The following is a 27,467-nucleotide window of genomic DNA, read 5'->3' as shown; positions in this document are numbered from 1 at the left end:
AAATCAAATGGGCAACAGGCCAAGCATCGCTGCACGACACAAACGAACGCGACCAGGGCGCCGTGAATCCTCCCATCGCCGCACATTGCCCGGATCTGCTGCTGTCCGGCCCGGCATCTGAGCATGCTCATGAAGAAATAGACACAATTCATCGCCTGAGACCCGACGAAATGGACGCCAGCGCCACCGCGTCGCCAGAGCCAGACACTACGGCGCGTCGACGATCTGGACGCGTCGTCAAAGCACCAACAAAATACGCGCCAGAGCCGACAGCTTCAGCGTCGAAACGTAAGCGCAACGACGATGAGGGAGATGAAGAGGCGGAGAATGGGGCGGCCGAATCGGATGAGGAGATGAGCGACGCTGCGAGTGACGCTGGCAGCGACGAGGACCATCCTGCGCCGAAGCCGCGAAAGCCGTCGCAAACCACTCGCGCAAAGAAACCAAGCATCAAGAAGCCGAAAATCAACGGCGCACAGACTGCCGCATCGGGGACTATTGCGCGCATACCCAGTAGGCCTAAAAAGACTGTCCGCATCGATCCAGGAGAGAAAGGAACTGGACTATATGGTATGTCTGCGTGCACCATACATCTCCACAGCTTGCCCCTCCACCCCTCTCCGTAGTCTCGGTACTGATGTATTTATCTTATATTCTGCAGCGGATATCTTTGCATCTGGTGACTCTTCCCAGTTTGTTGCTCAGCAATGGCTGGAAAAGTACAAACTTGGCGATGCGGCTGCCTTGGGCGATCTCATCAACTGCATCTTGCGATGCGCTGGCTGCGACCTAGAAGTAACGGTGGACGACATTCGTGACCCAGAGAATATTCCCAACCGATTACTGGATCTGCAGAGTGTTTACCAAGAGGTGCGTCCCAGAGTAGCAGCCGAAAATTAATTAGCTCGTTGAGGGAAGCAAAGCTAATTGACCTCCTAGCAACAAATCGTCGATTATCCCCTGGTTGCCAAGTCCAAGGCCACACGGTCGTTTCGAGACTTGCTCACCTCATTCATACATGCTCTTATTTCTTTACTGCACGAAACCGATGTCATGTACAAGGACGTCGATCTTGTCGATAATCTTCATGCTTGGTTAGCTAGCATGTCGTCTTCGCCTCTACGTCCTTTCCGTCACACGGCCACCACTATTTCTTTGGCAGTGCAATCAACACTTGTCGAAGTCGCCAGCATCCTCGATCGACGCATTGCAAACATTGAGCAGCAGTCTCAGACTGCGAAACGAGGCAAAAACAAAAGCAAGACCGACGAAATCCAACGTAGCTTAGCCGAAGCAAACGACAACAGAAAGATCTGCAACGACTCTATTCAGTCCTTCTTCGACACTGTTTTTGTTCACCGATACCGCGACGTCGATCCGAGGATTCGAGTTGAGTGCGTTGAGGCTCTCGGAAATTGGATTTGGAATCTACCAACAGTTTTCTTAGAGCCGGGCTACCTGCGCTATCTGGGCTGGATGCTGTCTGACACCAACGCTGGTACACGGCAAGAGGTCCTGAAGCAGCTTGGAAGACTCTTCAAACGTGATGCACAACAGCTAGGTCACTTCATTGACCGATTCCGCCCTCGGCTGATTGAAATGGCAACGGGCGACGCCGACGTATCTGTTAGAGTCACTGCCATTTCTGTCATCGACTCATTGCGGGCCGCTGCCATCCTTGAACCCAACGAGATCGATGCCATTGGGAGACTCGTCTTTGATAGTGAAATCAGAGTACGGAAAGCCGTTGTCGGATTCTTCGTTGCCTGCATTGATGATGTAAATGAGGGCAAGGTTGAAGAGATGGGCGGCTCCGAAGTCTTCGAAGAATTGGACCTTGCCGGAGAAGATAGTTACGACACTCCGAGAAAGGACTGGCTCAATTTGAAATCCTTGGCCGAAACACTCACCATCTATGACGCTCAGGTGGAGGAGTCTCAGCAGGCGGAAGGAGCATCGTTAGACCTCGATGTTGACTTGTTGGGTAATACTATGCCCGATACAAGAATCTCACTGGCTTCTCAGGTGCTCTACGATAAAATTCCGGAAATTAAGACTTGGGAGATTCTGGCCGGATATCTCTTGTACGACCACACGACAAGCACCAAATCTAAATCGAGATCAAAGTCAAAGAGTAACCCGTCAGAAGAGGCTTTCAAGAAAGCCGTTGCGCCTACTGCCGAAGAAGAAAAGATTCTCCTAGATGTTCTAAGCTCCGCTATCAAGTCGAGCTTGCTGCTGCTAGCCGACCATGACAAAGGCAAGAAACGTGGCCCTCGCTCCGATGCCGCTGAAGCACAGGAGGAATTGGCGCTGGAGCTGGCCATAAACATTCCAAAGTTGCTGAGCAAGTATGGTGCGGAGCCTGAGACGGCGGCGATTGTTCTCCGGCTGGAGCGCTACCTCAAGCTGGATGCTTTCCAAAGATTGCGACAAGACTCCAGCATATACGAGAAGCTACTGGATGAAATAATTACGCAGTTCAACAGACACGACGACAAGATTGTCTTGACCGAAGCTGCGGCTGCTCTGCTGCACGCTCGGCAATTTGAGGAGTTGGAGGAAATGGCTGACAGCAAGCTATCTGTTCTTTGGGAGGTTGTCATCAACTCACTCCGAAGCTTTGACAAAACTTGTGAGCTTTCCGCCAGAGGAAATCTGGAAGAGGCGCCGCTAAGGGAGCTGTCCACTGTGTTGATGAAAATCAGCAAACTGGCGAGTATATCGGACTGCGTCGATGTCCTTGAAATTGCCCCATCCAAAGGCGACTCAACGTCTCCGGCAATTCAGATCCTGATTAACATTGTGCACCGTGGAGAATTCGAGGCCCAAGAGGACGAGATTGATAATTTGGAAGATGACGTTGTTTCTTTGGCAATCAAGGCTTGCCAATTCTATTTCATGTGGAAGACGCGTAGCCTGTCACAACAGCTCTCTTCTGGTGTCAGCATCGCAGATGAAGAGCTTGATAGCTTATCAGTGCTGCGACAAACTTACCGAAAGCACTTGATCGTGACATTCTCATCCCGATCTTCTATTGATCAGCTCCGCCTATTTGCCACTGGTAGTCTCTGCGACTTACATTTGACTTTTGCAACAATGCGCCCAGTGATTAGCAACTTCCGCCCATCAAGTTCTACTTCGCAAGCAAGCGGTGGCGAAAAGTTCAAAGTCTTGGTGCAGCAAATTGAATCCAATCTCGTCCCTGAGCTCACATCAATATTCGACGGTGCTGAGAAGCAGTTTGCAAAGAAGGCCAAGAAAGACAGACTGCTAAACGAACCGGCGGAAGACGAAGATCCTGTCGATGATGAAGAGTCGTCCGATGATGAGGATGAAGATGAAAGCTTGTCGAAGGAGGAACGACTTGCAGCTGAGCTTAAGGCTGAAAAGGCTTTGTGTGAATTGACTGCTAAATACGTTCTTGTCATAACGGCAAGTTTGTTGGATCCCAAGGGCAATGCCGTCAACAAACTGAAGCGGCGACTGCAGCGTAATGAAACCAAACTGGGGCACAACTTCAAAGAAGTTGTCGCGTATCTTGACGAAGATAAGATGGCTAAGCGTAATAAGAAGGCCGCCAAGGCAGCGGCGCCGGCAGAAAAGCCGCAAAAACCGGCCCTCAGTGCTGAAACTGTTCATGACGAGGACGAGGACGATAACATATTCGAGGAAAACGAGCCAGAGGAGGGTTCGAGAGAAGATCTTCGTCGGAGAGAGCTGATGGACGATTCTATTGAGGACGATGAGGACAATGAAGAGCACGAAGACGCTGAAGTGCCAAATCACGATGCAGATGATGACGTTCTTGGAGACTAAATGATTAAAAAGGGAGAAAAAAGCCAAAAAATCATCGGGTAGGAAACAGTTGGGAAAAGGGAGGACTTGAAAGCACTCTCGCTGTGGATATGATTAGAGGGCTTTCTGTTTTGTTTTATTTTTGCTAGGGGCAAGGAGGATTTTTTTTTTTTTTAAATGCCAGGGTATCTGTTATTATATGTTGTTTTTCTATCAAATGCGGCATCAATCATTCCTGTCTCGCCTCCTTTCTCGACCTGTTATTTCCATGGTTTTGGTGCTTTTTCTTTTTTGAACAAAAGGACATTTGAGAGAGGTTTAGAGATTGATTTGGCTGAAAGTCGCGCGGCTACAATTCTAGTAGCAATGGAAGTGCCAGCAAATTAACGTGTAAAAGATATCCAACAAATCGATAATAGTACTTTTCAAGCTTCTTCTTTTTAACATGAAAATATCCCACCTCACTGGTTCCTCCAATATGTCGTCATCTATTACATCGTAAAACGTCGTGTCAAAAAAAAAAAAAAAAAACGCCCCGTTGACGTATGGGTTTCTCGCTCTTGCAAAGTTCAACTTAGGTAGATGTAATTCTGGTTCCAAACAATCCAAACATTCGCTGCCACCTCTTGCCTTCGCCTGCGTCCGCCTTCGCGGGATCTTGTTCGAGGACTTTAACTCCGTATTGGCGAATACAGCAACTAAACGGCGTGTTGCTGATTTGCGACGATCTTAGTTCTATGTCTTGCTTCTGCGGCGCAATGCTCTCATCGTCGGAACTGTGCAACGGAGGCCGATTCGAATCTCTGTTCGCCAGAGCTACCTGATCTGCGTGGCGTTTGTTTTCTTCTCCGATGCTCTTCTTGTCTTCTAGTTCTCCCCATAAAAAGAATAGTCGATGACGCAGGGTATCGAGATTCTCCTGATCTTCATGCAAATCAGAGGCGTCCAGGTCCAAAAGACACTGCGCAGAAGAGTTATTCACTGCGACCCAAAGAGTTTTCTTCTTTTCCCGATGGTCTTTGGGAGCATTGGCGTCTTCCAATTCCAAGAAGAATCGCCATTCCCATTGTCGCACGGCGGCACGATCCGCTATTGACTCTCTATCCTCGTCGGAATTTGCATCCGACTCCTCATGATCAGAGAGCATCCCATATTCCGAGATCTTTTTTGGCTTAGCAAAATCCCTGAGATCAGGAGGCATGAAGTTGACGACTCGCACGTCCGCGCGGTAGTTCAAGTTTACAAAAGGAAGCTGTAGTTCGACTTGCTGACCGTTTACTTTCGTTTTAAGGTATATGGGATTTAAAATCTCCTCGAAGGTGCTGATGGGTTTGTTTTCGTATTCGCATTTGACTGATCCTGTTAGGCTGAATTGGTGCAGAGAAAAATTGAAGGAAATCGGGGAAAGGAAACAGGGAGGGAGTTACCTGATGGATTATTATTATTTGACGAGGATACAGTAGAAACTACAGCTGACGATGTCACAGACTCGTCATGTCCCATAGACTTCTTCTTTGTTTTTTTTCTATTCCTCCTTGGCTTATCGCTGGGTGTGGTCTCCATCTCAGCCAAGTCACTCTTTCTCTTCTTTCCAGCCATTGATGCGTTGAAGATCTGCTGCATTTGATCCTTCTTCAACTCTTGATAGTCACGCTTACGGCGAACAGCCTCTTTGAGGCGAGGATCAAGAGACTCTGTGTCTGTGATATCCATCTGCGTGATGTTAATCTTTAGACCTGAAGAACCTCTGTCTTCCCGCAAGAAGCCCTCGAGATTTGCGCCGTTGCGTCCATATTTTATCTGAAGATTTCGAAGCATAACCCATGATCCGAAAGAAAGCCCTTGCTCTCTGATGAATGTCGTGTGCGGATCAAAACAGGTGACTTGCATGCTTCTTTTCCCAAACGGACCTTTCCATTCCCCTCCGGAGCTTGCGCCATATGGCATGACGGATTCGTACCCATAGGGATCGGCGGGCCTGTCTGCAAGAACAGGTCCCTTCCATGCAAAATGAAAGAAGCTGTCGTTCTCAGTGTAGTCAGATATCCAGAGGGTGATTCTGTCGCCGGTATCGTACGGCTGTCTGACCAGTTGGACTATCACATCGACAAATGTGTCAACCCGGATATCTTTGAGCTCCTTGAATTTCTCATTGACAGTAATAGATTTCGCTTTGATGTCCTGAAACTCTGCTTCAGATGGTATGCAGCTCTTATCGATTGAGTGATAGAGAACTGAGACGTATTCATGGATTGGCTGTCCGGGATTGTGGGTTGTCTTTCTGGGCTGGGGGCGGAGCGCCTTCAAGGCACCCTCTGGTGGATGTGGAATTTGGCTTGATGAATACAAATAAATATCCGTAGTCCAGTGCGTCACGAGTGACAGGGTATCAGAGTGTGATTGAAGCTAGCATCTTACTTAGCATAACAAGTCTATTATCTTGGGAGGGAAAGACGGGACAACCTTGGCCTGGAACAGCACAATCACATCGCCAAGTCCAGGATTGGGCATCTCATTTGCTGGCCGGAAAACGTTGAGTGTAAGAGAATCGAGCGAGCCATCTTCGGTATAACGATCATACAGGCTAATCTCACACTTCGAATCTAGACATGCCAGTCGCAGTTCAGAATATGGGCGCCAGACATCCAAGAAAGCAGTGCTTACCACTTCCCCTGGTAGAAATAGGGGGTTTGAAGTCTCTGATGATGCCAATGACGTTCACCAAGTTTCCAACTCCACGTTTATGATTTAGTAAGTCCTGAATCGATATGAAGCTGCTGGGCAGTGAATTCTGCCGCTTGTTGGGATGAGGAGCCATGGCTGACCATGGCTTTGAACGCGTGACTCAACTAAGCCTCATCTGAAGCATAGGTGGTGCCCAATTAGTATTCCCGGCTCAATGCGGCGTGTATTGGCTGCAAGGCGGATTATGTGACAGAACGACGCGTATTAGCCATGGATTCGCGTCTCGCTGCAAAGAAGGTTAATTATGGAGCCGAGGGGTTGATTTACATGGCGCGAGAGCACGTGATGAATACCGGGACGAAAGCGGGCAGGTGGCACCATGTAGGTACTTTACACCACTGTATGCGCGGTATTGTTACGGCCTTTTATGTACTTAGATGGTTGAGGGCAAAGAGGCTGCCACAGGCGCAGTCTCAGCTGTGAATCACCAAATACGTATATATGTACATGCTCTATTGTGAATCATTGCCTCAATAGCCAGCAGAGACGGCACGTAGCTTCTAGCATGCTGTACTGCAGTGACCACCAGCACAAGGCGGGGTAAAGAGGTACTGGGCGATACTAAGTGACTGCATGCCTTGGACTGGCCACTCTTTCTGCCTTAGGCATCCTGTCTCAGCATCAGCGGCAAGTGAAAGCTTTTAGCGGCGGCTCAGCGCTCCAGCAACCGTAAAGTTTGCCGCTGTCAATTCTTGCCGCCTATCTGAGGTTAGTATTTGATTTTGACTTTGCCCTGTAACCCTCCGATTTCTTCCCTTTCCCCCCAAGACCTCTTTTTTTTTCCCCCCATTCTGCACATTACTCCGAAAAAGTAGCGACGCATCCAATAGCCGCCTGAAGGAGACAAATTCCTCGTTGACGGCGCTATAGCTCGCATTGTGAACCGTCCCCGCGCAGCAACTCTACAACCCCTGCTCCCCTCTGCCCAGCCCGCCTTCCGCCGTCTTCGTCTGCCAGAAGCGCATCATCGTCAGCACCATGGCGGACCGCTATATCCCAGAGCATCGCCGAACCCAGTTCAAGGCCAAGAACACATTCAAGCCCGATGAGCTCCGACGCCGTCGCGAGGAGCAGCAGGTCGAGATCCGCAAGGCGAAGCGCGAGGAAAATCTAGCAAAGCGACGAGGCATTGGGTCTGGCGATAGCCGCCCAGGTGCTGCTCTGGGCGCTGCCCCCGACAGCGACGATGAGTCCGCCCCTACCGAGTCTCAGGTATGCATAGCTCAGCTCTCTTCTCTTCTCTGCTCTAGCTTTTATTCATTGCGAGGATCCCATTTCACCCTGCAGCGCTTTGTCGTGATGCTGGATCATTCTTTTGCTTGTGATGTGGGGGAATTATGACTGAACCCCACATCCTCTGGTGGGCGCCGCTCTGACCGACTTGGCCTGAGAGCTGCACATCAGCAGTTCTGCAGGTTTGATCCAGCTCAGCAATGGCATGGCGGTTTTGAAACAACAAAAGAGTGTGGATATTGTCAAGGCACTTGCTAACATGGTACCAAACAGCTGAATGAGGATCTTCCTCAGATGGTTTCTGGCGTCTTCTCCGACCAGATCGATCTCCAAATCCAAGCCACCACCAAGTTCCGAAAGCTTCTGTCCAAGGAGCGGAACCCTCCCATCGAGGAGGTCATCAAGACCGGTGTCGTCAGCCGCTTCGTCGAGTTCCTGCGATCCCCCCACACCCTGGTGCAGTTCGAGGCTGCTTGGGCCCTGACCAACATTGCGTCTGGCTCGGCCACCCAAACCCAGGTCGTCATTGAGGCTGGCGCTGTCCCCATTTTCGTCGAGCTCCTTGCCAGCCCTGAGCCCGATGTGCGAGAGCAGGCCGTCTGGGCCCTTGGTAACATCGCTGGTGACAGCCCCCATTGCCGTGACTATGTCCTTAGCTGTGGAGCTCTTAAGCCTCTACTTAGCTTGCTGGGAGACAGCCGCAAGCTCAGCATGCTCCGTAACGCGACCTGGACCTTGAGCAACTTTTGCCGTGGCAAGACCCCTCAGCCTGATTGGAACACTGTATGTATTCTTGAAACCTTGCGACTCTTTTTTTATTCGTTTATATGATGATATCTGACCCCTCTCTTTTTCAATAGATTGCTCCGGCCCTGCCTGTCCTTTCTAAGCTTGTTTACTCTCTCGATGATGAGGTCCTGATCGACGCTTGCTGGGCCATTTCGTACCTTTCTGACGGCTCCAACGATAAGATTCAGGCCGTCATCGAGGCCGGCATTCCTCGCAGACTTGTTGAGCTTCTTCTGCACGCATCCACCTCGGTGCAGACGCCTGCTCTTCGATCCGTTGGCAACATTGTTACCGGTGACGACGTCCAGACCCAGGTCATCATCAACAGCGGCGCACTTCCATGCCTCTTGTCTCTTTTGAGTTCAACTAAGGATGGCATTCGCAAGGAAGCCTGCTGGACCATCTCCAACATCACTGCTGGAAACTCTTCTCAGATTCAGGCTGTCATTGATGCCAACATCATCCCTCCTCTGATCCACCTCCTGCAAAATGGAGATCTCAAGACTCGCAAGGAGGCTTGCTGGGCTATCAGCAACGCCACTTCAGGCGGCCTCCAGAAGCCTGAGCAGATCCGATACCTCGTCGCTCAAGGCTGCATTAAGCCTCTTTGCGACCTCCTTGCTTGCCCCGACAACAAGATCATTCAGGTTGCCCTCGATGGCCTAGAGAACATCCTCAAGATTGGCGACTTGGACCGACAGGCCGCAGGCGACGGTGCAGACTCTATCAACCGTTATGCCCTGTTCATTGAAGAGTGTGGTGGCATGGAGAAGATCCACGATTGCCAGAACAACGCCAACGAGGAGATTTACATGAAGGCATACAACATCATCGAGAAGTACTTCTCTGACGAGGAAGAGAACGCAGATGAGGGCGCTTCTCAGCCCACCGGCGCTAACGGCACATTTGGTTTCGGAACCAACGGCGCCGCGCAAGCTGGAGGATTCAACTTTGCCAACGGAGGTGATTCTATGGATATGTAGGCAGACCACGATTGTTTCTTTTGAGCTTTTAGGTTGAGACTCCTATGCATCAAGCTGAAGATGCCCCGCCTCCCAAATTGATTGGCTTCCCCAAGACCATAACAACTCCCCCCCCGCGCACCTTTATTATTATTGTCATGAACACAAGCAAGAGGATACCCTGCGTTATATCCCTGCTCATAACCCCATAAATCCTTTGGCAACACTACAACACTACACTATTCCCCCGTTTAATCTGGCTTGGCAATTTGTGCGAGGAGAGGAAGATGATGAATGAGAGAAAGGGCAAGGAGCAGAGTGGCCCGACGAATAACAGGCCCTATGGTAGCTTGAAAGCTCCAGCCTGAGATGACGCTGTGATTGAGGAAAAGCAATGAGATTAGTCTGAAGAAGGAAATCTTGGCGCGAAAACTTGGTGGGTATGGGCCTAGATGGCTGTGGTCATTAAGAGCGAGCTTCGAGGCCCGCATGACCTCCGATCAACTACTCTGCCTGCCTATATCTGGTCTGGCTTGGTGGTCTGAAGGCATATACCATGGTTGACGTTGCGGATACGAAGCCAGTGCTAGTGCATTGTGCTTTTATCGGGAGAGGCGTCAACAAAGCAAGCTGCTCTTGATGCAACAATCAAGTGTTTGTGCATCTCTTTTCTACATATTCAAGTAGCAAAATAAGAAGCAGATTATCCTATGACTAAAATCGGAGAAGCCGACTTGAATTATGAATCATGCGACCAAACACGGTTGCCCTTGACCCTAAAAGTGAAGCTCATGTAATATTCAATCGCGCAATTTATCTTTTCCCTTTTCTATGCGCCTTTGCAGGAGCTCTTGGGCAAAATATCTGCCAGGTAGGTATTAGTCTATAGCAGCCATCTTCAGGTCACCACAGCCGTTGTCACTCAGTGTTAGCAATATTTAAAACGCACTATGTATAACGGCTCGTTATTACCATTAATACAGTGCGAATATTGAATGGGGCCTTATTTTCGCCCCATAAAATTTGTATCGCCGATACGTCTAGTATCTGAGATGAACCCCAGACGAAAAAAAAAACCCTGACCGTGTAGAAATAACGGAGCAGAACGCGCTGACTTTTGAGTATCTGGTTCACTTGATTGCTTGTTTGTTCGCTTCTTGGGCACTCATAATTGCAGCATTTTGAGTTTGCTCTCTCTCTCCCACGCCAAAAGTCTCGACTCCAACTGAAGCTGAAGGGACGATCCGGCTTTTGTTAGTGGCACATCCGCATCTCGGTATAGCATGGTAAAGAAAGGCAAGGTGAAGGCCCCTGCGCCTGCACCAAGCCAAGCCTCTGCAGCATCCAAGGATGGTAACGGTGGCGGTAAAGGTAAAAAGGGGCAGAAGGCGGCGGAGAACGCCTCTGCTGAGGTGTTGCCGCCGGTTGCCCCTAAGCCGACGGTGAAGCAAATCATTGGAGGCTCCTCCTGGACAGGCAAGCTGCCGGTTAATCTCCTCAGCGAGTACTGCCAGAAGCAGAAATGGGATAAGCCCGTGTACGATACGCGGAAAACACCCGAAGGCTTCTCGGTCTGGGTGACTCTGAGTGCCAAAGACGTCAAGACCCAGCAAACCATTACGCTGGAGTCTTTCAAGATCCCTTTGTCTCATAAGCATCTGCTGTTGAGGGATACAGCTCTGGAGGCCAAGCACACGGCTGCCACGTATGCCTTGTTCAGGGTATGCAGCATGCAAAACAAGCACATGGTTCTCCCTCCGGACTACAAGTCTCTATGGAAAGACTTCCAAGCATTGAAAACTCAGGATGTCAAGGACGGCAAGGCATGGATGTATGAGGCTGATCCATTCAAGACCTTGCTTGAGCGTCAGGACTCCAAGGCTGCGGCAGAGAAGAAGCGACAGGAGATTGAGCAGGCCAAGGCCAAGGCCAAGGAACTGCCTGGAGCGGCAGGCTTGGTGCTTTTGAGCAACTCAGGCGGTGGATCTGGATCCAATGTGATGAAAGGCTGGACGAGCGTGCCCAAGGTCGAGATGGGGAAACAGACCAGAATTCAGTTGGAGTCTTTGTTGAGAGATGGCGTGACATGGAACCCTCATAACATCTCCATGACTCCGGCTGAGAAGAAGAATGTTGTTTCCGAGCTTAGCAAACTAGGCTTCCGACAGAGCCACGTAGCGGAAGCCGTGGAGTATTGCAAAGATCGCCAAGAAACTTTGGAATGGCTCCTGATCCACGTCCCTGAAGATGATCTCCCTAGGTGGGCTCTTCCGGAGAAGTATTCAGCTGGTGTGACCATTGGAGCTACAGACTTGAAGAGGGAAGGCATAATTCAACGACTCTCCCAGACTGGATACTCCTTGGAGCTGTGCACCCGTGTGTTGGACGAGCATGGTGGCAATGAAGATGCGGCTGCTGAAACGTTGCAGAACATTCTCTTCCCGTCTGCCACCTCAAATCAAGAGAGCACAGAGGAATCAGGAGATGACTTCCTTGACTTTGGCACTCCTCAAGAACAATGGGACGAGGAAGTGGCTACGTTGGAGTCGATCTATGGCAATAACTTCCGTCGCGATGGCGATAACATCATACAAATCCGCCTCGAGTCAGTCAAGGATGCGCAGAACGGAGATGTGGAAACATATCTACAAGTCCGAAAGGGCTCAAGCTATCCGAGGCACATCATCCTAGCCGTCGTGGCTAAGCTCCCATCATATATCAAACTCAGCATAGTGAAACAGATGCTGGCTCATATTGAACAAGACCTGCGAGACGAGCCAGCAAAGATATATCTAACAGTAGACTGGATTCAGCAGAACGTCAATAGCATTATCGGCAACCCAGGCAAGCTTCTAGACATATCGGCAGTGTCCTCTGCTGCCTCTGAAAGCCGGCCAGCGACATCTGTCGCTAAAAGCAAGCGCACTCGAGGCCCACCTAGGCCGCTCAAATGGATCACCGATGCAAAGAGTAAAGAAGAGTGGCTTCGCCGACAAGAGAATCCCTCGCAGAAGCAAATGGTTACGAAGCGGCAAGCCTTGCCGGCCTGGCAGATGCAAGATGCCATTATACGAACGGTAAACCAGAATCACGTTACTATCATCAGTGGTGAAACTGGATCAGGAAAATCAACGCAGTCTGTTCAATTTCTTCTGGATGATTTGTATGAAAGGGGCCTCGGTGGATGTGCAAATATGATTGTCACTCAGCCACGCCGAATTTCAGCCCTAGGATTGGCTGATCGGGTAGCGGAAGAGCGATGCTCGCGAGTAGGCCGAGAGGTCGGATATGCTATCCGTGGGGAGTCTCGACAGTCGAGGGATACCAGGATCACCTTTGTCACGACTGGTGTGCTGCTGCGAAGACTCCAGACGTCTGGTGGTCGAGTGGATGACGTCGTGGCATCTTTGGCCGATGTTAGCCACATCATCATCGACGAAGTTCACGAGAGAAGCCTCGATACCGATTTTCTCTTGAATCTGCTTCGAGAGGTCATGATAAAGAAGAAGGACATGTTGAAATTAGTTCTCATGTCAGCTACGCTTGATGCCGCAACCTTCAAGACTTACTTTGAAACAGAGGGACTGAGCGTTGGGGCCGTCGAAATTTCAGGCCGAACATTCCCTGTTGAAGAATATCACCTTGACGATGTGGTTCGCATGACAGGATTCGGTGTTGATGGGCCCGATGACGGAAGCTTTATTGGTGATGAAACGATGGGGAAAGTGATCCAGAAGCTGGGTCATCGCATCAATTACAGCTTGATTGCAGAAGCTGTCAAGGCAATTGACTATGAGCTCTCGTATGATAAGAATTCAGGAGGTATCCTCATCTTCTTACCCGGTGTTGGAGAGATAAACCAAGCCTGCAACAGCCTCAGGGCTATCAACTCACTCCACGTTCTCCCTCTACATGCTTCCTTGGAGACGAAGGAGCAGAAGAGGGTTTTTTCAAGTCCTCCTCCTGGAAAGCGGAAGGTTGTTGTGGCTACAAATGTCGCAGAGACTTCCATTACGATTGACGATATCGTAGTCGTCATCGACAGTGGAAAGGTGAAGGAGACCAGTTTTGATCCGCAAAATAATATGAGGAAGCTAGAAGAAACATGGGCATCTCGAGCGGCTTGCAAGCAGAGGCAAGGAAGAGCCGGCCGTGTTCAGGCAGGTAAATGCTACAAACTATATACCCAGAATCTCGAGCAGAATATGGCGCCCCGCCCCGAGCCCGAAATTAGGCGAGTGCCGCTCGAACAGCTGTGTCTGTCGGTACGGGCCATGGGTATGAAGGATGTAGTTCGATTTCTGGGCCGATCTCCAACTCCACCGGAAACACCAGCAATTGAGGGCGCTATGACGCTGCTGCGGCGCATGGGGGCTCTGGATGGAGATGAGCTCACGGCCATGGGACAGCAGTTGGCCATGTTGCCGGCAGATTTGAGATGTGGCAAGCTCATGGTCTTTGGAGCCATTTTTGGTTGCTTAGATGACTGTGTCACCATTGCTGCCATTCTTAGCACTAGGAGTCCGTTCATCTCACCTCAGGAAAAGCGAGACCAAGCTCGAGAAGCCAGAATTCGCTTCTATAGAGGAGATGGCGACCTGCTTACGGACCTTGAGGCGTTTAACCAGTGGGACGAAATGATGAGAGACCGAGGTACGCCGCAGCGCCAGATTAGAGGATTCTGCGACGAGAACTTTTTATCCTTCCAGACGTTGTCTGACATTTCAAACACGAGAACTCAATACTACGATGCCTTGAGGGAAATCGGCTTCTCACCGTCTTCTTCTTCTCAAGCAACTAGTAATACTCAGAATTCTTTACTCCTGAGAGCGTTAATAGCCTCCGCCTTTACTCCACAGATTGCGCGAATCCAGTATCCGGACAAGAAGTTTGCGAGCTCCATGTCCGGAGCTGTCGAGCTGGATCCCGAGGCGAGAGCGATCAAGTACTTTTGCCAGGAGCCTGGGCGAGTGTTTATTCATCCTAGCAGCACGCTGTTTGGCAGCCAAGGGTTTTCCGGAAACGCGGCTTACATGTCGTACTTCAGCATGATATCGACGACCAAGATTTTTATCCGAGACTTGACCCGTAAGTTTATCTTTGTTTCTCGATTTTCATTTCTACTGGCTCAATACATATTGAATGCTAACTTTTCGTTCTTAACCAGCTCTGAATGCATACACACTGCTCATGTTTTGTGGCCCAATCGAGCTTGACACTCTAGGACGCGGCCTCTTGGTTGACGGATGGCTCCGGCTGAGGGGCTGGGCGCGACTGGGAGTTTTGGTGGCCAGACTGAGGGCCATGGTGGATAATCTGATTGCTGAAAAGGTGGAAAATCCGGGGCTTGATTTGGCTGGAAATAAGACTATCAAGCTGGTGATTAAGATGATAGAGTTGGACGGACTGGATGCTTGAGATGAGAAAGTATTTTACTTAGAATCCCACCCTTTTGAGGGGGGTCACGGCTATTCGAATTGACTGTTAATCAATTAGTCTGTGAGAAAGGAAGACACGAGTCAAAGTTTCAGAGGAGCCAAAAGGTCACAGCAGTCTCTTATAATGAAAGCATCACAATCACCGGAGCCAGTTCCATTCACACCAGCGAATGACGACCTCATTAGTGCGTGTGGTGGGGCTGCCAGTTCAATTCAGGCATTCCATGCACTCCATTCGCCACTTACTCAACTCGCTCCAATCGACGCAACTTGCTTTCATTGACATTTACCCTTCTAGGTATTCTCTTCAGAGGAGTTTTTAATTCATCGTAATCATGGCAGACTCAGATTCAGAAGAAGGATTGACAAGGGAGGAGATGCAGCAGCAGGAGGAAGTCGAGCCGCCACCAAAGCGAGCCAAGCAAGATGCCTGTACGTTCAGCTGAAGCTTTCATCTCCGCATCTCCATTATTCACACATCTCTCATTATTTGATGTTATGGAATACTATACGAGGTTTCTTTTACTCTGAAAGAATGAGACAAGACAAAAATACGATTCAAAACATCAGCTAATCAAAGAGATGTATGAAATCATGACCGCATTTCAGTCGCAAAACTCATGGCTCCCAAACCAAAGTCCATCCCGCCGCCTCCAAAGCCTCCCGGCTCACGGCCTCACCTCTTCAAGAACCGCATGGCGCTGGGCGCATACATTGCCAACCCAGAGTCGTACCCCGCGTCAGTCGTCATCTACCACAACGCCGACTTCGTCGTCATCCACGACAAGTTCCCCAAGGCCACGGTGCACACGCTGCTGCTGCCGCGGTCGCCCCGGCACAGCCTGCTGCACCCCTTTGAGGCGCTCGAGGACGAGCAGTTCCTGGGCAAGGTGAAGGCGGAGGTGGAGAAGCTCAAGGTGCTTGTGGCGGGGGAGCTGCAGCGGCGGCTGGGGGCGTTTAGTCGGGCTGATGCTTCGCGGGAGGCCGTGCTGAATGGCGAGGCGGACGTGTTGGAGGGCAAGGTGGATGAAGCAACAGAAGATGGACAAGACCAGGACCAAGACCATGGCAAAGGCAAAAGCAACCGACGGAACAAGGAGCCGGCGCTGCCGTCCGGAAGAGACTGGGCCGCCGAAATCAAGTGCGGCGTGCACGCAGTCCCCAGCATGGGACACCTGCACATCCACGTCTTGTCGCGGGACATGCACTCGCCGGCCATGAAGCACAGGAAACACTACAACTCGTTCAACACGCCGTTCCTGGTGGACGTGGCGGACTTCCCGCTGGAGAGCAGCGACTTCAGAAGGAGCTCCAAGGACGAGGGGTTCATGAGGCGGGACCTGGTCTGCTGGCGATGCGGGGCCAACTTTGGGAACCGGTTCAAGGAGCTCAAGGACCATCTGGAGAGGGAGTTTGAGGAGTGGAAGAGGGAGTGATGGCGTGTAGGTATGGTATTTCCATTTCCACACATGACTCACTCATCATCATTAATACCGAGGAGAAAGAAAATATCCAACGAGAGAACCACCCAGCCAGACATCAATCATGGAACAGTAAACTTATTGTCACCGCGCACAGGGCATGGTTTCATACGTGATAGGTACTGATAGTAAGGCTTTGCAGGCAGATAGAATAGATAGATGTAGCTGGCGCAGACATAACGTGCAAACATGTCCCGTCGCCTCATGCCAGGGCGCTTTCCTCCTCATCCAGCTGAAAGCAAGCGTCGTCGTCAATCCATTAATAATACAATTCGGAGCTCACTTCCCAAAAAAAAAAAAAAAAAAAAAAAAGCCGCCGGTCCAAATGTTCAACATCACCGCTTTCTCTCTTTCTCTTATATGTCGTCTCTCAGAATTCCAGTTCCAGAGAAAGAGCCCACCGCCACCCTCTCCTCGCGGATGCTCTCTTTCACCTCGTCCTCGTCATACGCATAAACAAGCACACATGTCATCCAAATTACAAAAGCCCAACTCAGCTCGCGCTCCAGCCGAGGCCTCATTCATCGTCATTGTCATAGTCCACCTGGTCCTCCTGTATCGAGGGAGAAAGAATATTGCAACCAGAATCAGCCAATCATGTTCTTGATACGTGAGAGCCACGCCGGTGATGAGAATGATGATGAAGGACCGACCTCGTATTCGGGAGACTGTTGCGGCGTGAGGGCCGATCTAGCCCCGGTGCGTGCATCACCAGTCACGTCTACAAGGGAAAATTGGGAATCGCGTGAGTGGTCCGTCTTTTGATTTTTTTGGAGATTTATGTGCTTTTGCGTTGGCGACGGTTGGACTTACCACCGATGCCTGGCTGATTACTGGCAACGTCGTCCTCGGCCTCAGCCTCAACGTTGGCCTCGGACTCTGCCGTCGCTGCCTGATCGTCCTCCTGGATCTGCGCAACATCCGACTTGCGCGGCCTGCCTCGTCCACGCTTCTCGCCCGGCGCCAATGGCGGCAATGGTTTCTTGGGCGTCTTTGCCTTTGCCTCGCCTCCCTTCTTGAAGCTGCCCTTGGGCCTTCCCCGGGGCTTGCCGGTGGGCACGTAGGGCTTTGTGGGGGATTTTGACGTTGTGCCCTTTGGCCGGCCGCGGCCGCGACCCGGCGTCTTCTTTACGCCAGCATCTTCGGTGGCTTGGTGGGTGATGTCTACAGATGCGTCGTTGCTCGCCGCCTTAGCGTCGTCCTTGGTGCGCGCCATGGGGCCGTATATTTGCTTTGTTGCGACAGAAAAATCGGGAACGGCAGAAAAAAGGGGTGCAGAGGTATTGGGGTCGTGGAACCTGGTTGCCACGGAGGGAGCTGAATTGAGATGTTTGCGAGGGTGGTTGGTTGGTTGGTATGAGGAAAGAAGGAGGAAAAAAAAAAAAAAAAAAAAAAAAAAAAGAAAAAAATTCTGGGAAAAAAAAACGGGTGGTGATGAGATACGCGACTTTTGCGCGAGACGAGACAAAGGCAAGGCTAGGGACAGGTGGGTTAGCGGTGGATGGAGCCAAGTGCGCAGGATCTGGGGAAGGGAGACAGGACAGGCTCAGCGCGTATCTTGCGTTTGGCCGGAATCGCCCCTCTCCACGTATTTGTGGCGACAAAATTAGCTGGACGAGCTTGTTGTTGCGCTTGCAGAGATGATGAACGCGGCATTATGGCCAGGGACGCTGTTTTGCGCAGCCGGCTTACCTAAGCAGCTGGATTATGTCAGCCATTGGTCCGCATCAGCCACAGCCAATATATTGCACGCCACAGTTGCGCACAACGCGCCACCAGAGCCTTGTCGAGCCCGTTTACCCCGGCAACCGCCGCCCAACACCGCTTCGGGCAAGAGCAAGTAAACAATCACGCACCATCCTGGAGAGAGAGAAAGGCCGACTAATGTAGCACATTCTTCGCCTCCGCCTCCACGACAGCTTCCATAGCATCTTTGAGACATTGCGCACAATGGCTCTCGACGACAGATTTATGCCTTCGCCGTCGCCGGCCCCCGAGGTCCGCTTCATGGCATCCTCGGCCTCGACTCCTTCGCTGCGGTCGCGGGATGTCGATGTCGCTACTATGCCCACCATGTCGAGAATGGATCGCGGCGGCAACGTCAAGGTTGTTGTCCGGCTCCGGGCCTTTCTAGAACGAGGTACAAATCGTGCTGTGTTTCTCTATTTCTCTATCTTTGCCGTTCTATCGGATTAAAAGCATGAAAGATGAGATATCGACGGGACTGGCTGGCTAACGTTAACAGATCTTGAACGAAATGCGCCATGCCTCGTTGACATGGATCCCGTCTCCCAGATCACCACCCTCAGAGCCCCCGAGCCGGAAGATGCTCGCCCTTCGAGCCCGACCAAATCCCGGAAAGTCACCGGCGACAAGAGCTTCGCCTTTGACAACTCCTTCTGGAGTCACGACCCCGAGGACAAGGACTATGCCAACCAAGAAGACATCTACAACAGCCTCGGCGAAGAGTTCCTCGACCACAATTTCGAGGGCTACCATACTTGCATCTTTGCCTACGGCCAGACCGGCTCCGGAAAGAGCTACACCATGATGGGAACGCCCGAGAACCCCGGGCTGATTCCTCGAACCTGCGAGGATCTATTCGAGCGCATCGAAGCCGCCCACAACGAAAACTCCAACGTCGCTTACAACGTCCGGGTCTCCTATTTCGAGGTCTACAACGAGCATGTCAGAGACCTCTTGGTGCCCGTCGTCCCCAACACTGCCCCCAACTATCTCAAGATCCGCGAATCGCCCACCGAAGGACCATACGTCAAGGATCTCACCGAGGTGCCTGTACGAAACATTCACGAGATTATGCGATACATGAAGGTGGGCGACGCATCCCGCACCGTGGCCAGCACCAAGATGAACGACACCAGCAGCCGAAGCCACGCCGTCTTCACCATTATGCTGAAGCAGATCCACCACGACATGGAAACGGATGAGACCACGGAACGCAGCTCTCGCATTCGTCTGGTTGATCTGGCAGGTAGCGAGAGGGCGAAAACAACCGAGGCTACGGGAGCCCGGCTTCGCGAGGGTAGCAACATCAACAAGTCTCTCGCCACCCTTGGCCGGGTCATTGCGGCGCTGGCAGGCCCTCCCAAGCAGCTGCGGTCAGGCAAGAGAAAGGATGTGGTGCCCTATCGAGATTCCATCTTAACGTGGCTGCTCAAAGACTCCCTCGGCGGCAACAGCAAGACTGCCATGATCGCCTGCATTGCTCCTTCGGATTATGAGGAAACGCTCTCGACACTTCGTTACGCCGATCAAGCCAAACGCATTCGCACCCGCGCCAAGGTCAACCAAGACCATATCACATCCGCCGAGCGCGATGCTCAGATTGCTGCCATGGCGCAAGAAATTCGAATGCTGCAGCTATCCGTCTCGGACTCCCGCCAGCGCGAAAAGAATGCTCAAGAGGCTGAAGAGCGCCTGGAAGAGTACCAGATAAGTGTCAGCGCCATGCAGCGCATGATGGAAGAACGCAGCATGGTTGCCGAGAGCAAAATCAAGAAGCTGCAAACGGAGAACGAGGCCCTCAAGCTGCATCTCAAGCTGGCTATTGAGAGTCTCAAGAACCCCATCCCGTCGGTTCCCCTCGAGAGCAAGGAGTCTTCAGATGATGAGGATTACGACTACGACTCGGAGAGTACGGCAGCAGATGACGAACTTCAACAGGAGATGGAGCGCTACTTGCAGGACATGGGCAACCTCCGGAAGCTTATTGGCGGCGACCTCTCTAGATTCAAGGACACGGACAGCGTGCGTATGCCTCTTGGCGGCTAAGCAACATGGCCATGGCCTTGAAGCTGAGGAATAGAAGGGGAATTGGCGCCACAATAGTCAAGTTGACCTTGACTTGAGTTGCTAAAAGAGAGTTGATGCAAGACAGGGTGAAAGAATTGTTAATTCTACCGCATACAAGGCTGTATGTATGCGTCTGAGCGATGGTGTTTAAGGAAGTATTTTTCTTTGCTTAATTTGAATTATCGATGAACGGCTGGATAGTTTGTTTGCTTGGTTGAAGGAGAGTCCATGTTGTTTTCTTTCCTTCTCTTACGCCTTTATGTGTGTGTATTTTTTTTTTTTAAAGACAAGAAACAAATCGGTCAAACTATGTCAATGAATGGAGGGGCATTTATCTATAACTACTACTATTCGATTGTAAGAATACACGAATATCTGAACGACTCCGAATGCTAGGCCGCTGTTCGTGCTCTGCAAGACTTCTGCCTCTTCTCTCAGGCTGTCTTGAGTACTCGTTTGGTTCCTCACTTCCAAAGCCGATGCCGAGGCTTTCCCTTCATTTCCCCCCTTTAAGACACCACGAAAATGACCTGGATAACCTCACCAACTGGAGCATTTCACCAATCAGAAACCAGCCCCGCGAGAGTTGAAACAGGCAACGCAGACATGAGACCACCCCAAGGCCAAGGAACCGAAACAGAACAGAACAAAACAAAACAAAAAGGTACGCCCTCCACACTTGCGGCCTACGTGAAACAAAAGCACAGCCCGGAAACGACGCTGCCGAGCTCTCTAGGAGGTTCTGCGGTCGAATCCGCATCCGCATCGACTAAGGGGCCGAGACAGACTGACTGACAAACAGACAGATGGACAAGAAGAAGAGGAACAGGACCAGAGCGATGTCGATCATACACTCCGCTGTCGGGAGGGTTTCCCGTCTCACGTTGTTTGAACGGCTGCGTCAGGTGAAGCATGGAGAGGGAGAGAACAAGCACTTGCAGCGACTGGACCCTTGTTTCCGATATATTAGTGGCCTCTAACCCATCCAGGGGTGCTAAACAAGAGGAGCAAATAGAAGGACGAGTTAAAATAAGCTAAGCCAATAGAGCCTCATAGACAAGAGACTACCCTTTGGGAGGTCTGCGACCTGGAATGATATCAGTTGACGAGCCACATGCCACAGCAGAAACTAGAAGATCATCCGTTGCTCACTGGCGAGTCAGACGAGTTGCCGCTTCAATGGTGTTTCGAGAGGCGCCTGGATTAGCACAACGCGCGCAGCCACTAAGATTGCGCTGAACTGTAGCCCCCCTCGCTGGAAGGCCGCTGAATAGGCCGCTATGGCCCCCTGTGAAATCCCCTCTGTTCTAAAGCCCACGCTTCCATTGGAGACAGTTCTCTAGGCGAGAAGCCCCCCCCAGTCGTGCCAGAGAGTGGATGCATTTTAGTGGTTGCTTGGACCAGGCCAAGTATCAAACCCCGCCACGACAAGGCTATGAGTGACACGCGGGAGGTCCTTGTCAACTGCTGCAACCTCAACAACAGACATTTGACGTATATTTATCTACATCCTTTGGCATTCCGGTCACTGGATAGACAGATAGACAGATAGACAGACAGACAGACAGACAGACAGACAGGAATATCTGTAGCCAGTCTTTTGTCATCGCGCTCTGTGCTTCTTCTTCTTCTTCTTCTCCTCTTTGTCCTCTCACTTGCTTTTGCTGTCCCGCATCACTTCCAAAGACAACTAAACACCATGGCCGCAAGACCACAGCTTTTCACCCGCGGCCTGTCCGGCCTCGCGCAGGGCTCCAGCTCCAACGAAATCAGCTCTCCGGCCGAGCAGCGCGACGATGCGAAGCGCAATCTGTTCAAGTCGATGCGGCCGCTGCCCACGCAGCATTACTGGGACGTCTACTTTGACAGGTTCGTGAGGGGTCTTTTTTTTTTTTTTTTCGAGGGAGGGAAAGAGAAAGAGAAAGAGATTGGTTTCTCAGCTTCCTAGATTGCTAACATGATTTCTTTCTCTCTCCGCAGACAAGCCAAAGACCCAAAAGCCGGTGCCGGCGAAGGTGAATACACCGCCCAGCTCGAGAAGATTGGCACGCAGATCGAGTCGGTCCAGGACTTTTGGCGCTACAACAACAACACCCCGGTCGAGAACATCAAGATGCGCGAGTCAATATACCTCTTCAAGTCGGGCTTCCGGCCCATCTGGGAGGACCGCCGCAACATCAACGGCGGCAGCTGGACCTTCCGGGTGCCCAAGGCCATTGGACCCGATTTCTGGACGCGGATCCAGCTGCTGGCCATTGGCGAGAAGCTTCAGAGCGTCATTGACGAAGGTGAGATTTTTTTTTTTTTTTTTTTTTTTTTTTTTCATTTCATTTATATATAAGCACAAAGAAGGGAAACGGAGATGAGAATAACTAACATTTTGAGTCATCAACAGCCGACCAAATCTGTGGCGTTGGTCTCTCCGTCCGCTTCAACTCCCACCTCATCACCGTCTGGCACCGAGACTCGTCCAAGCAAAACTCCATCGACGCCCTGATAGCCTGCATCCTTGAGGACCTGCCCGCCGAGCTGCAGCCCAAGCCCGACAACTACTTTTACAAGAAGCACTCGGACCACGCGGGCTTCAAGGCCCCTCCTGAGCTCCAGGCTGTTCTCGACACTCAGAAGCGCAATGCTGCTGTCGCTGCCGCCGCTAATGCTGCTGCGGCTGCTTCTCCTACTCCTTCCGCTTCGGCTTCTAATCCTGCAGTGACGATTGCGTCTCCTCAGTAGAGGAAGCCTTTTTTTCTTTTTCTTTTTCTTTTTCTTTATTTCGATATTCTACGCCTCCTCTCTGCTTCAATGAGCAAGCGGCATGTGTGCTTGTGTGTGTGTTTTTACCTCCATTACTCATCTTTTTAATGCGATGTAGTCTTCAACATCATGCAGTCTATTTGACTCGACTTCATTTACAGACTCGATCATCTTGGGTATGGTAATGGCGTTTGCTTCATGGGTTTTCTTATACTATCTACAAGGCAAAAACACGGCTACTTTTTTTTTCTTTCATTCTCTTCTTACTAGGTCTCATAAACTGTCATGGAGAAGGTGTATTTCTGCAAGCAGCTTTTACATTTCATACATTTCCAGTTACAATTGGTCTCGATATAGAAAGCATTTGTCATATCTGCCGTCAGAGTCGGCTGTGTTTGAATTGTAGATGATGGAGCATAGCTGTTTGTCATAAAATACAATACATACATGTCTGCCTACCAAGACTGGGTACCTATTCACCACAAGTGTATATTATACCATTTGTAGATTTAGTCCTATTCCACGGTTGAAATGTAGTCTGTCATATATATACTTTGGCCTTCCCCTATTGTATAAAAACATGGGCGGTAAAGGAACATTTCTGCAAGTTCGCAGAGCCGAAGTTGCTTTGTCTGAGAAATATTGAGCATACATAATATGCCCACCTTAAGCAATCCGTATAAAGAAAAAAAAGTCCAGTCCAACTCCCAGCGCCTCGCAAAAACCAAAGTAAAATAAAAGGAGAAGAAAAAAAAAATCCAAAGCTCGCTATCCGCCAAATTGCTAACGTCAAAGTCTCCTCGTCCCCCTTCGTCTGGAGAAGCAAAAAAGTAAAAAAGAAAAAAAAAATTGCAAAAGAAAATGTCACCGCCATACTCCAGCGTTCCTCATCACGCTATCAAACTCATCCAGCTCCACGCCCCTCGCAACGCCCACCCCGCCATTCGCCTCGAGAATCATGTCCTTGAGCAGCTCCTCGTCCACGTCCTCCTTGAGCACGGCGGCGACGCGCCGCAGGTGCGCCAGCGTGATGGGGCCGTCGTGGCCGTTTGTGAAGAGCTGGAAGGCCTCGATGAGCTCCTCGCGGTGGGCGTCGTCGGTGTCGTCCTCGCGCGCGTGGAACTTTAGGGCGCAGATGGCGAAGAAGGGCTCGTAGGTGGCGTAGCCGTCGTTGTCGGGGTCGAGGATGGAGATGAATTCGCGGAGCTCGGCGGGGGAGGATGGGGGGATTCCGAGGGCTCTATAGCGAATTAGAATGTTTGGTGAGTATTCATTTCTTTTTTTTTTTCTGTCTTTTATTGGCGCAAATAAAAGGAATGTATATGATGTATATATCCCTTTCTTCAGAGGGTTGGGGAATAAAGGGGGAAAGGGCTGGCTTTACATGAGCGCCGATTTGACATCGTTAATGGGCAAGACGCCGTTCTTCTCGCCGTCCATCGGCTCCGCAAACAGGCCAAAGGCTTCCTTAATCTCGCCTTCCTCCTGCGCAGAGACATTGTGTTCCTTGGCGAGTCTCGACTGGCGCGGCTTGGGCGCGGTGGAGGGACCGCCTGCTTTGCGCTTCGGAGGCTGTTTTTTTTTTTTTTTCTCTCAGCACGGGGTTTTCTTGTAAGCGTGTGTGGTTTCGTCGCATCGCAGACGGTACTTACCATGTGATGCAGTGTTTGTGTGTGTGTGTGTGTGTGTGTGCTGTTGTGTTATGAAGCTTTAGGGGTGGTAAAGCAATGATTTGCGTGCAGAGATGCGATGAAGAGAGCTCTGTCTGGTATTGGGCGATTTGGGCTCGTTATTGTTCTGCAGACAAAAATGCACGTTGATGTCACTGGCCATGACAATGCACGGCGCGAAGCTAAGCAAAAAAAGACGACGTGAATACAGTGTTGAGTGCAGATAATGTGCAATTTATACTGTAGAGCCACTTTTCACTACTTCAAATGCTGTGAGCTGGAAAAAAAATTCTTAGACTTGCAACTTCTCTTGTTTTCTCAGACACAAAAAGAAAATGCTTTGTGATATCGAGCCAAGAAAATCTTCTTCCAAAGGACCAAAAAACTGGCTCCAGTCGAGATTTTTTTTCTACAAAACGGCCTTATCATTTTACCACAGGTTTGTTACGTGTCATCAAAATTTTCACCAAGCCCAAAATCACAGTGATGTCCTCCGAATATGTGTCTTCTTCTCTAGAATAGCCCGCTTCAAAATTTGCTAGAGCTTGCCGCCTCAGATGCCCAACAGCGCGCAAGTGTGGACAGTGAAGCAAGAGTAAAAACCGCAATCAAGTCATCACTTCTAACTGACGAGATTGTTCCGTGTTAACGAGCGGCATCACGCGCATTGTGCGCTGCATGCCAAGTGAATCATGGAGACACCCCTCAAAAAAACTCAATCAAGGTGTTTTTTTTTTTTTGTGTGAAAATTAGAACCCTGTATGGCGGCACGTATTGCTCTTGTTTCCTTCGTACTCCCTGCGCAGGTCAAAAATATTCTCCAAAAGTTATATCTTTGCCTCCAAAGGCCTAGGAAGTGCGCGGCAGTTAGTCGCCAGCCCTCTTCTATTCTCACATTTTCTGTTTCTTGTTTCCCTCTCACTTAAAATTGTTCTTCATTTCCCTCAGCTTTCCCATGATGGATACAGGGTCCGTCTCGCCGGTAATCTTTTGGATTTCGGGATCCTAGAATCCAGCGGTTAGCTCATCCTCTCGCCAGAGATGTTGCCAAGACTGCCAGACTTACGTTGACTCTCATAAAGACATTATGCTTCTATAATTGTAATCATCAGCATGCGACCGCTGCTTCCTCTCTCCCCTCTTTGCTGTGCGACATGCACGTACCTTCTCATCACCAATCGTGAATTTGCCCGTCGTAACCTGGTGGTTCTCAGCAAATTCCTGGAGTTTCTTGATAGGCTCCGTCTGGGACACAGAAATAGTGAATCGAACGTTTGACTTTGTGTACTCGTGGCCGGGCTAGAATGAGTTTGCGCGCTCGTTAGCCCAAGAGTGTCTCATATGTCTCTCTTCCTTTATGCCAGAACTAAGCAGAATTCATCGCAAAACACTGATACTTACATAGACAAGAGTGTCCTCTGGCAGCGCTCCAAGACGGTTGTTCAACGCTTCATGCATCTCAGCCGCGCTACCCTCGAAAAATTTGCCGCATCCTACCACCCCGCTCATCAGTAAAAACACACTTCTTGTAATTCAACATGGCGATGAAGCGCTCAGCGCTTTGGAATCATTCCGTACCGCTAACAAAAAGCGTATCACCGGTGAAGACTGCCTTGCCAGTTGAATCCTCCATGTAATAGCAGATGCTGTCCTGCGTGTGGCAAGGGGTGTGGACGGCCCTGACAGAGATATCACCAATCTGAAATGTCTCTCCGTGCTGTGGCGTCTTAGTGACTCCCTCGCAATCCTTGCCACCAATGATGGTGAGCTTCTCATTACCCAGGTCAGCAAGCTTAAGATATATATGTCAGCTAATTTCTTTTCATAACAATCGTGGGAAACGCAGGATAGCATGTACCAGTTTCTTGTTGCCTCCAGCATGATCCCAGTGGCTGTAGTTATTTATTTGCGTTAGGTATCTGTATGATGGATTCATGCCTGATAAAACGAGGGATGCATACTGATGGGTATTGGCAATAGCCGTCAGGTTAATCTGGCCTGATGAAATGGCATCCTTTAAAATAGGAGTGACCCTATCGCGCCAGTTAGTTTGCACGATCCTATCACTCGACTCATAGGCTTCATGAGAAGCGACTTACTCTGGCGGGTTCGCAGGATCAATAATGACAGCATCCTTGGACTTGTCATCAACCACGAGATACGCATAGTTGTTGGAGCTCCCGACCCCTACCAAGCCCATTAGCTTGAAGTCCTTGACCATGTCCTCCTTCTGTCGCCCCAAATCACCTCCTCACAAGCTCAAAAAAATTCATCCAAGCGCCCGCCGGCGACACTTACACATGGGTATCGACTGGATATGCATTTTGCGCGAGTTGTTTATAAGCTGCGAGACGGGGTTAATCAGCAATGAGGGGCAGCTCCGAATAGGACTTATATCATCACAACGATGGCCTATGACATATGATCGATCTCACTCACGGAAACGCCAAATCTCTGGGTGAGAAGCTGTCTGCGAGGCAGCATCAATCTATTCATAAGTGTGCAAGATTTCCGTTGACACCAATTGCCGGTGTTTTATGTTCGGGGGAAAAGGGTATTCTGAGGTCCAAAGTTAGCTGAAGAGGTTGCTTACTCTGCTTTTGTGAGCCGTAAATACGGAGGATCCATTGTTGTCGTTAATAGCAGCCACGTGATTGGCTGCATTGCTCGATCCGCGAACCTACATAAAGAGAGCTGACGATACGCTGATGACACAGATTTCGGAAGAGACCCGGAAACGGAAATTTGGAATCTTTTTTTTTTTTTTTTGGGTCTATTGCAGTG

The 27,467-nt window shown here is 50.3% G+C and overlaps 10 protein-coding genes across 11 annotated transcripts; 6 read left to right on the top strand and 4 right to left on the bottom strand.

Annotated features, from left to right (window-relative positions):
- Positions 1 to 25: 25 nt before the first annotated feature.
- TrAFT101_008951 (uncharacterized protein) lies at positions 26 to 4,274 on the top strand. The gene is made up of 3 exons (XM_024902437.2): positions 26 to 570; positions 662 to 870; positions 940 to 4,274. Exons 1-3 carry the CDS (start codon positions 171 to 173, stop codon positions 3,817 to 3,819), a joined length of 3,489 nt encoding a protein of 1,162 aa, XP_024761624.1. The 5' UTR covers positions 26 to 170; the 3' UTR covers positions 3,820 to 4,274.
- TrAFT101_008950 (uncharacterized protein) lies at positions 2,375 to 6,894 on the bottom strand. Its single transcript, XM_066128480.1, has 4 exons — positions 6,463 to 6,894; positions 6,262 to 6,401; positions 5,226 to 6,204; positions 2,375 to 5,151 (listed from the first exon to the last, which is right to left on the bottom strand). The coding sequence occupies exons 1-4, from the start codon at positions 6,614 to 6,616 to the stop codon at positions 4,373 to 4,375; spliced, it is 2,052 nt and encodes a 683-aa protein (XP_065984599.1). The 5' UTR covers positions 6,617 to 6,894; the 3' UTR covers positions 2,375 to 4,372.
- Positions 6,895 to 7,224: 330 nt separating this feature from the next.
- TrAFT101_008949 (uncharacterized protein) lies at positions 7,225 to 10,261 on the top strand. The gene is made up of 3 exons (XM_024899863.2): positions 7,225 to 7,755; positions 8,050 to 8,559; positions 8,637 to 10,261. The coding sequence occupies exons 1-3, from the start codon at positions 7,522 to 7,524 to the stop codon at positions 9,546 to 9,548; spliced, it is 1,656 nt and encodes a 551-aa protein (XP_024761626.1). The 5' UTR covers positions 7,225 to 7,521; the 3' UTR covers positions 9,549 to 10,261.
- Positions 10,262 to 10,810: 549 nt separating this feature from the next.
- Positions 10,811 to 14,945, top strand: TrAFT101_008948 (uncharacterized protein; the record flags this gene model as incomplete). Its single annotated transcript, XM_024907885.2, has 2 exons — positions 10,811 to 14,615; positions 14,695 to 14,945. 2 exons carry the CDS (start codon positions 10,811 to 10,813, stop codon positions 14,943 to 14,945), a joined length of 4,056 nt encoding a protein of 1,351 aa, XP_024761627.1.
- A 355-nt stretch (positions 14,946 to 15,300) lies between these two features.
- TrAFT101_008947 (uncharacterized protein) lies at positions 15,301 to 16,401 on the top strand (the record flags this gene model as incomplete). Its single annotated transcript, XM_024907886.2, has 2 exons — positions 15,301 to 15,397; positions 15,575 to 16,401. The coding sequence occupies 2 exons, from the start codon at positions 15,301 to 15,303 to the stop codon at positions 16,399 to 16,401; spliced, it is 924 nt and encodes a 307-aa protein (XP_024761628.1).
- A 344-nt stretch (positions 16,402 to 16,745) lies between these two features.
- On the bottom strand, positions 16,746 to 17,871 carry TrAFT101_008946 (uncharacterized protein). 2 transcript variants are annotated; one of them, XM_066128478.1, is made up of 2 exons: positions 17,100 to 17,871; positions 16,746 to 16,999 (listed from the first exon to the last, which is right to left on the bottom strand). In XM_066128478.1, the coding sequence occupies exon 1, from the start codon at positions 17,660 to 17,662 to the stop codon at positions 17,225 to 17,227; it is 438 nt and encodes a 145-aa protein (XP_065984598.1). In that variant the 5' UTR covers positions 17,663 to 17,871; the 3' UTR covers positions 16,746 to 16,999; positions 17,100 to 17,224. The 2 variants fall into 2 exon arrangements, with proteins under 2 accessions (XP_065984598.1, XP_065984597.1); XM_066128479.1 differs by having other exon boundaries at positions 16,766 to 16,999; positions 17,260 to 17,871.
- Positions 17,872 to 18,300: 429 nt separating this feature from the next.
- TrAFT101_008945 (uncharacterized protein) lies at positions 18,301 to 21,626 on the top strand. Its single transcript, XM_024899806.2, has 3 exons — positions 18,301 to 18,586; positions 18,692 to 20,923; positions 21,066 to 21,626. Exons 1-2 carry the CDS (start codon positions 18,397 to 18,399, stop codon positions 20,236 to 20,238), a joined length of 1,737 nt encoding a protein of 578 aa, XP_024761630.2. The 5' UTR covers positions 18,301 to 18,396; the 3' UTR covers positions 20,239 to 20,923; positions 21,066 to 21,626.
- A 97-nt stretch (positions 21,627 to 21,723) lies between these two features.
- TrAFT101_008944 (uncharacterized protein) lies at positions 21,724 to 23,550 on the top strand. The gene is made up of 3 exons (XM_024903686.2): positions 21,724 to 22,128; positions 22,240 to 22,547; positions 22,655 to 23,550. The coding sequence occupies exons 1-3, from the start codon at positions 21,959 to 21,961 to the stop codon at positions 22,990 to 22,992; spliced, it is 816 nt and encodes a 271-aa protein (XP_024761631.1). The 5' UTR covers positions 21,724 to 21,958; the 3' UTR covers positions 22,993 to 23,550.
- Positions 23,436 to 24,819, bottom strand: TrAFT101_008943 (uncharacterized protein). Its single transcript, XM_066128477.1, has 3 exons — positions 24,666 to 24,819; positions 24,398 to 24,585; positions 23,436 to 24,253 (listed from the first exon to the last, which is right to left on the bottom strand). The coding sequence occupies exons 1-3, from the start codon at positions 24,666 to 24,668 to the stop codon at positions 23,878 to 23,880; spliced, it is 567 nt and encodes a 188-aa protein (XP_065984596.1). The 5' UTR covers positions 24,669 to 24,819; the 3' UTR covers positions 23,436 to 23,877.
- Positions 24,820 to 24,902: 83 nt separating this feature from the next.
- On the bottom strand, positions 24,903 to 27,450 carry TrAFT101_008942 (uncharacterized protein). Its single transcript, XM_066128476.1, has 9 exons — positions 26,982 to 27,450; positions 26,783 to 26,870; positions 26,645 to 26,716; positions 26,542 to 26,575; positions 26,262 to 26,475; positions 26,085 to 26,176; positions 25,848 to 25,982; positions 25,750 to 25,776; positions 24,903 to 25,688 (listed from the first exon to the last, which is right to left on the bottom strand). The coding sequence occupies exons 1-9, from the start codon at positions 27,004 to 27,006 to the stop codon at positions 25,602 to 25,604; spliced, it is 774 nt and encodes a 257-aa protein (XP_065984595.1). The 5' UTR covers positions 27,007 to 27,450; the 3' UTR covers positions 24,903 to 25,601.
- Positions 27,451 to 27,467: the final 17 nt, after the last annotated feature.

This window comes from Trichoderma asperellum, chromosome 5, assembly GCF_020647865.1.
Source record: "Trichoderma asperellum chromosome 5, complete sequence".
In the NCBI taxonomy this organism is placed as follows: domain Eukaryota; kingdom Fungi; phylum Ascomycota; class Sordariomycetes; order Hypocreales; family Hypocreaceae; genus Trichoderma; species Trichoderma asperellum.
This window is presented reverse-complemented; position numbering and strand designations above follow the sequence as displayed.

Excerpts from the sequence above, each read along its gene's own strand:
- TrAFT101_008944 (XM_024903686.2), top strand. The coding sequence starts at position 21,959 with ATGGCCGCAAGACCACAGCTTTTCACCCGCGGCCTGTCCGGCCTCGCG. Across the intron at positions 22,129-22,239 it reads TGGGACGTCTACTTTGACAG|ACAAGCCAAAGACCCAAAAG; the intron begins GTTCGTGAGGGG and ends CTCTCTCCGCAG. Across the intron at positions 22,548-22,654 it reads TCAGAGCGTCATTGACGAAG|CCGACCAAATCTGTGGCGTT; the intron begins GTGAGATTTTTT and ends AGTCATCAACAG.
- TrAFT101_008950 (XM_066128480.1), bottom strand. The coding sequence starts at position 6,616 with ATGGCTCCTCATCCCAACAAGCGGCAGAATTCACTGCCCAGCAGCTTC. Across the intron at positions 6,402-6,462 it reads TATTTCTACCAGGGGAAGTG|ATTCGAAGTGTGAGATTAGC; the intron begins GTAAGCACTGCT and ends TGGCATGTCTAG. Across the intron at positions 5,152-5,225 it reads AAATAATAATAATCCATCAG|TCAAATGCGAATACGAAAAC; the intron begins GTAACTCCCTCC and ends TAACAGGATCAG.
- TrAFT101_008951 (XM_024902437.2), top strand. The coding sequence starts at position 171 with ATGGACGCCAGCGCCACCGCGTCGCCAGAGCCAGACACTACGGCGCGT. Across the intron at positions 571-661 it reads GAAAGGAACTGGACTATATG|CGGATATCTTTGCATCTGGT; the intron begins GTATGTCTGCGT and ends TATATTCTGCAG. Across the intron at positions 871-939 it reads TGCAGAGTGTTTACCAAGAG|CAACAAATCGTCGATTATCC; the intron begins GTGCGTCCCAGA and ends TTGACCTCCTAG.
- TrAFT101_008946 (XM_066128478.1), bottom strand. The coding sequence starts at position 17,662 with ATGGCGCGCACCAAGGACGACGCTAAGGCGGCGAGCAACGACGCATCT.
- TrAFT101_008943 (XM_066128477.1), bottom strand. Across the intron at positions 24,254-24,397 it reads GATGTCAAATCGGCGCTCAT|AGCCCTCGGAATCCCCCCAT; the intron begins GTAAAGCCAGCC and ends AATTCGCTATAG.
- TrAFT101_008945 (XM_024899806.2), top strand. The coding sequence starts at position 18,397 with ATGGCTCTCGACGACAGATTTATGCCTTCGCCGTCGCCGGCCCCCGAG. Across the intron at positions 18,587-18,691 it reads CCGGGCCTTTCTAGAACGAG|ATCTTGAACGAAATGCGCCA; the intron begins GTACAAATCGTG and ends TAACGTTAACAG.
- TrAFT101_008942 (XM_066128476.1), bottom strand. The coding sequence starts at position 27,006 with ATGCATATCCAGTCGATACCCATGT. Across the intron at positions 26,717-26,782 it reads GATCCTGCGAACCCGCCAGA|GGTCACTCCTATTTTAAAGG; the intron begins GTAAGTCGCTTC and ends CTGGCGCGATAG. Across the intron at positions 25,777-25,847 it reads TCACGATTGGTGATGAGAAG|AAGCATAATGTCTTTATGAG; the intron begins GTACGTGCATGT and ends TTACAATTATAG.
- TrAFT101_008949 (XM_024899863.2), top strand. The coding sequence starts at position 7,522 with ATGGCGGACCGCTATATCCCAGAGCATCGCCGAACCCAGTTCAAGGCC. Across the intron at positions 7,756-8,049 it reads CCGCCCCTACCGAGTCTCAG|CTGAATGAGGATCTTCCTCA; the intron begins GTATGCATAGCT and ends GGTACCAAACAG. Across the intron at positions 8,560-8,636 it reads CTCAGCCTGATTGGAACACT|ATTGCTCCGGCCCTGCCTGT; the intron begins GTATGTATTCTT and ends CTTTTTCAATAG.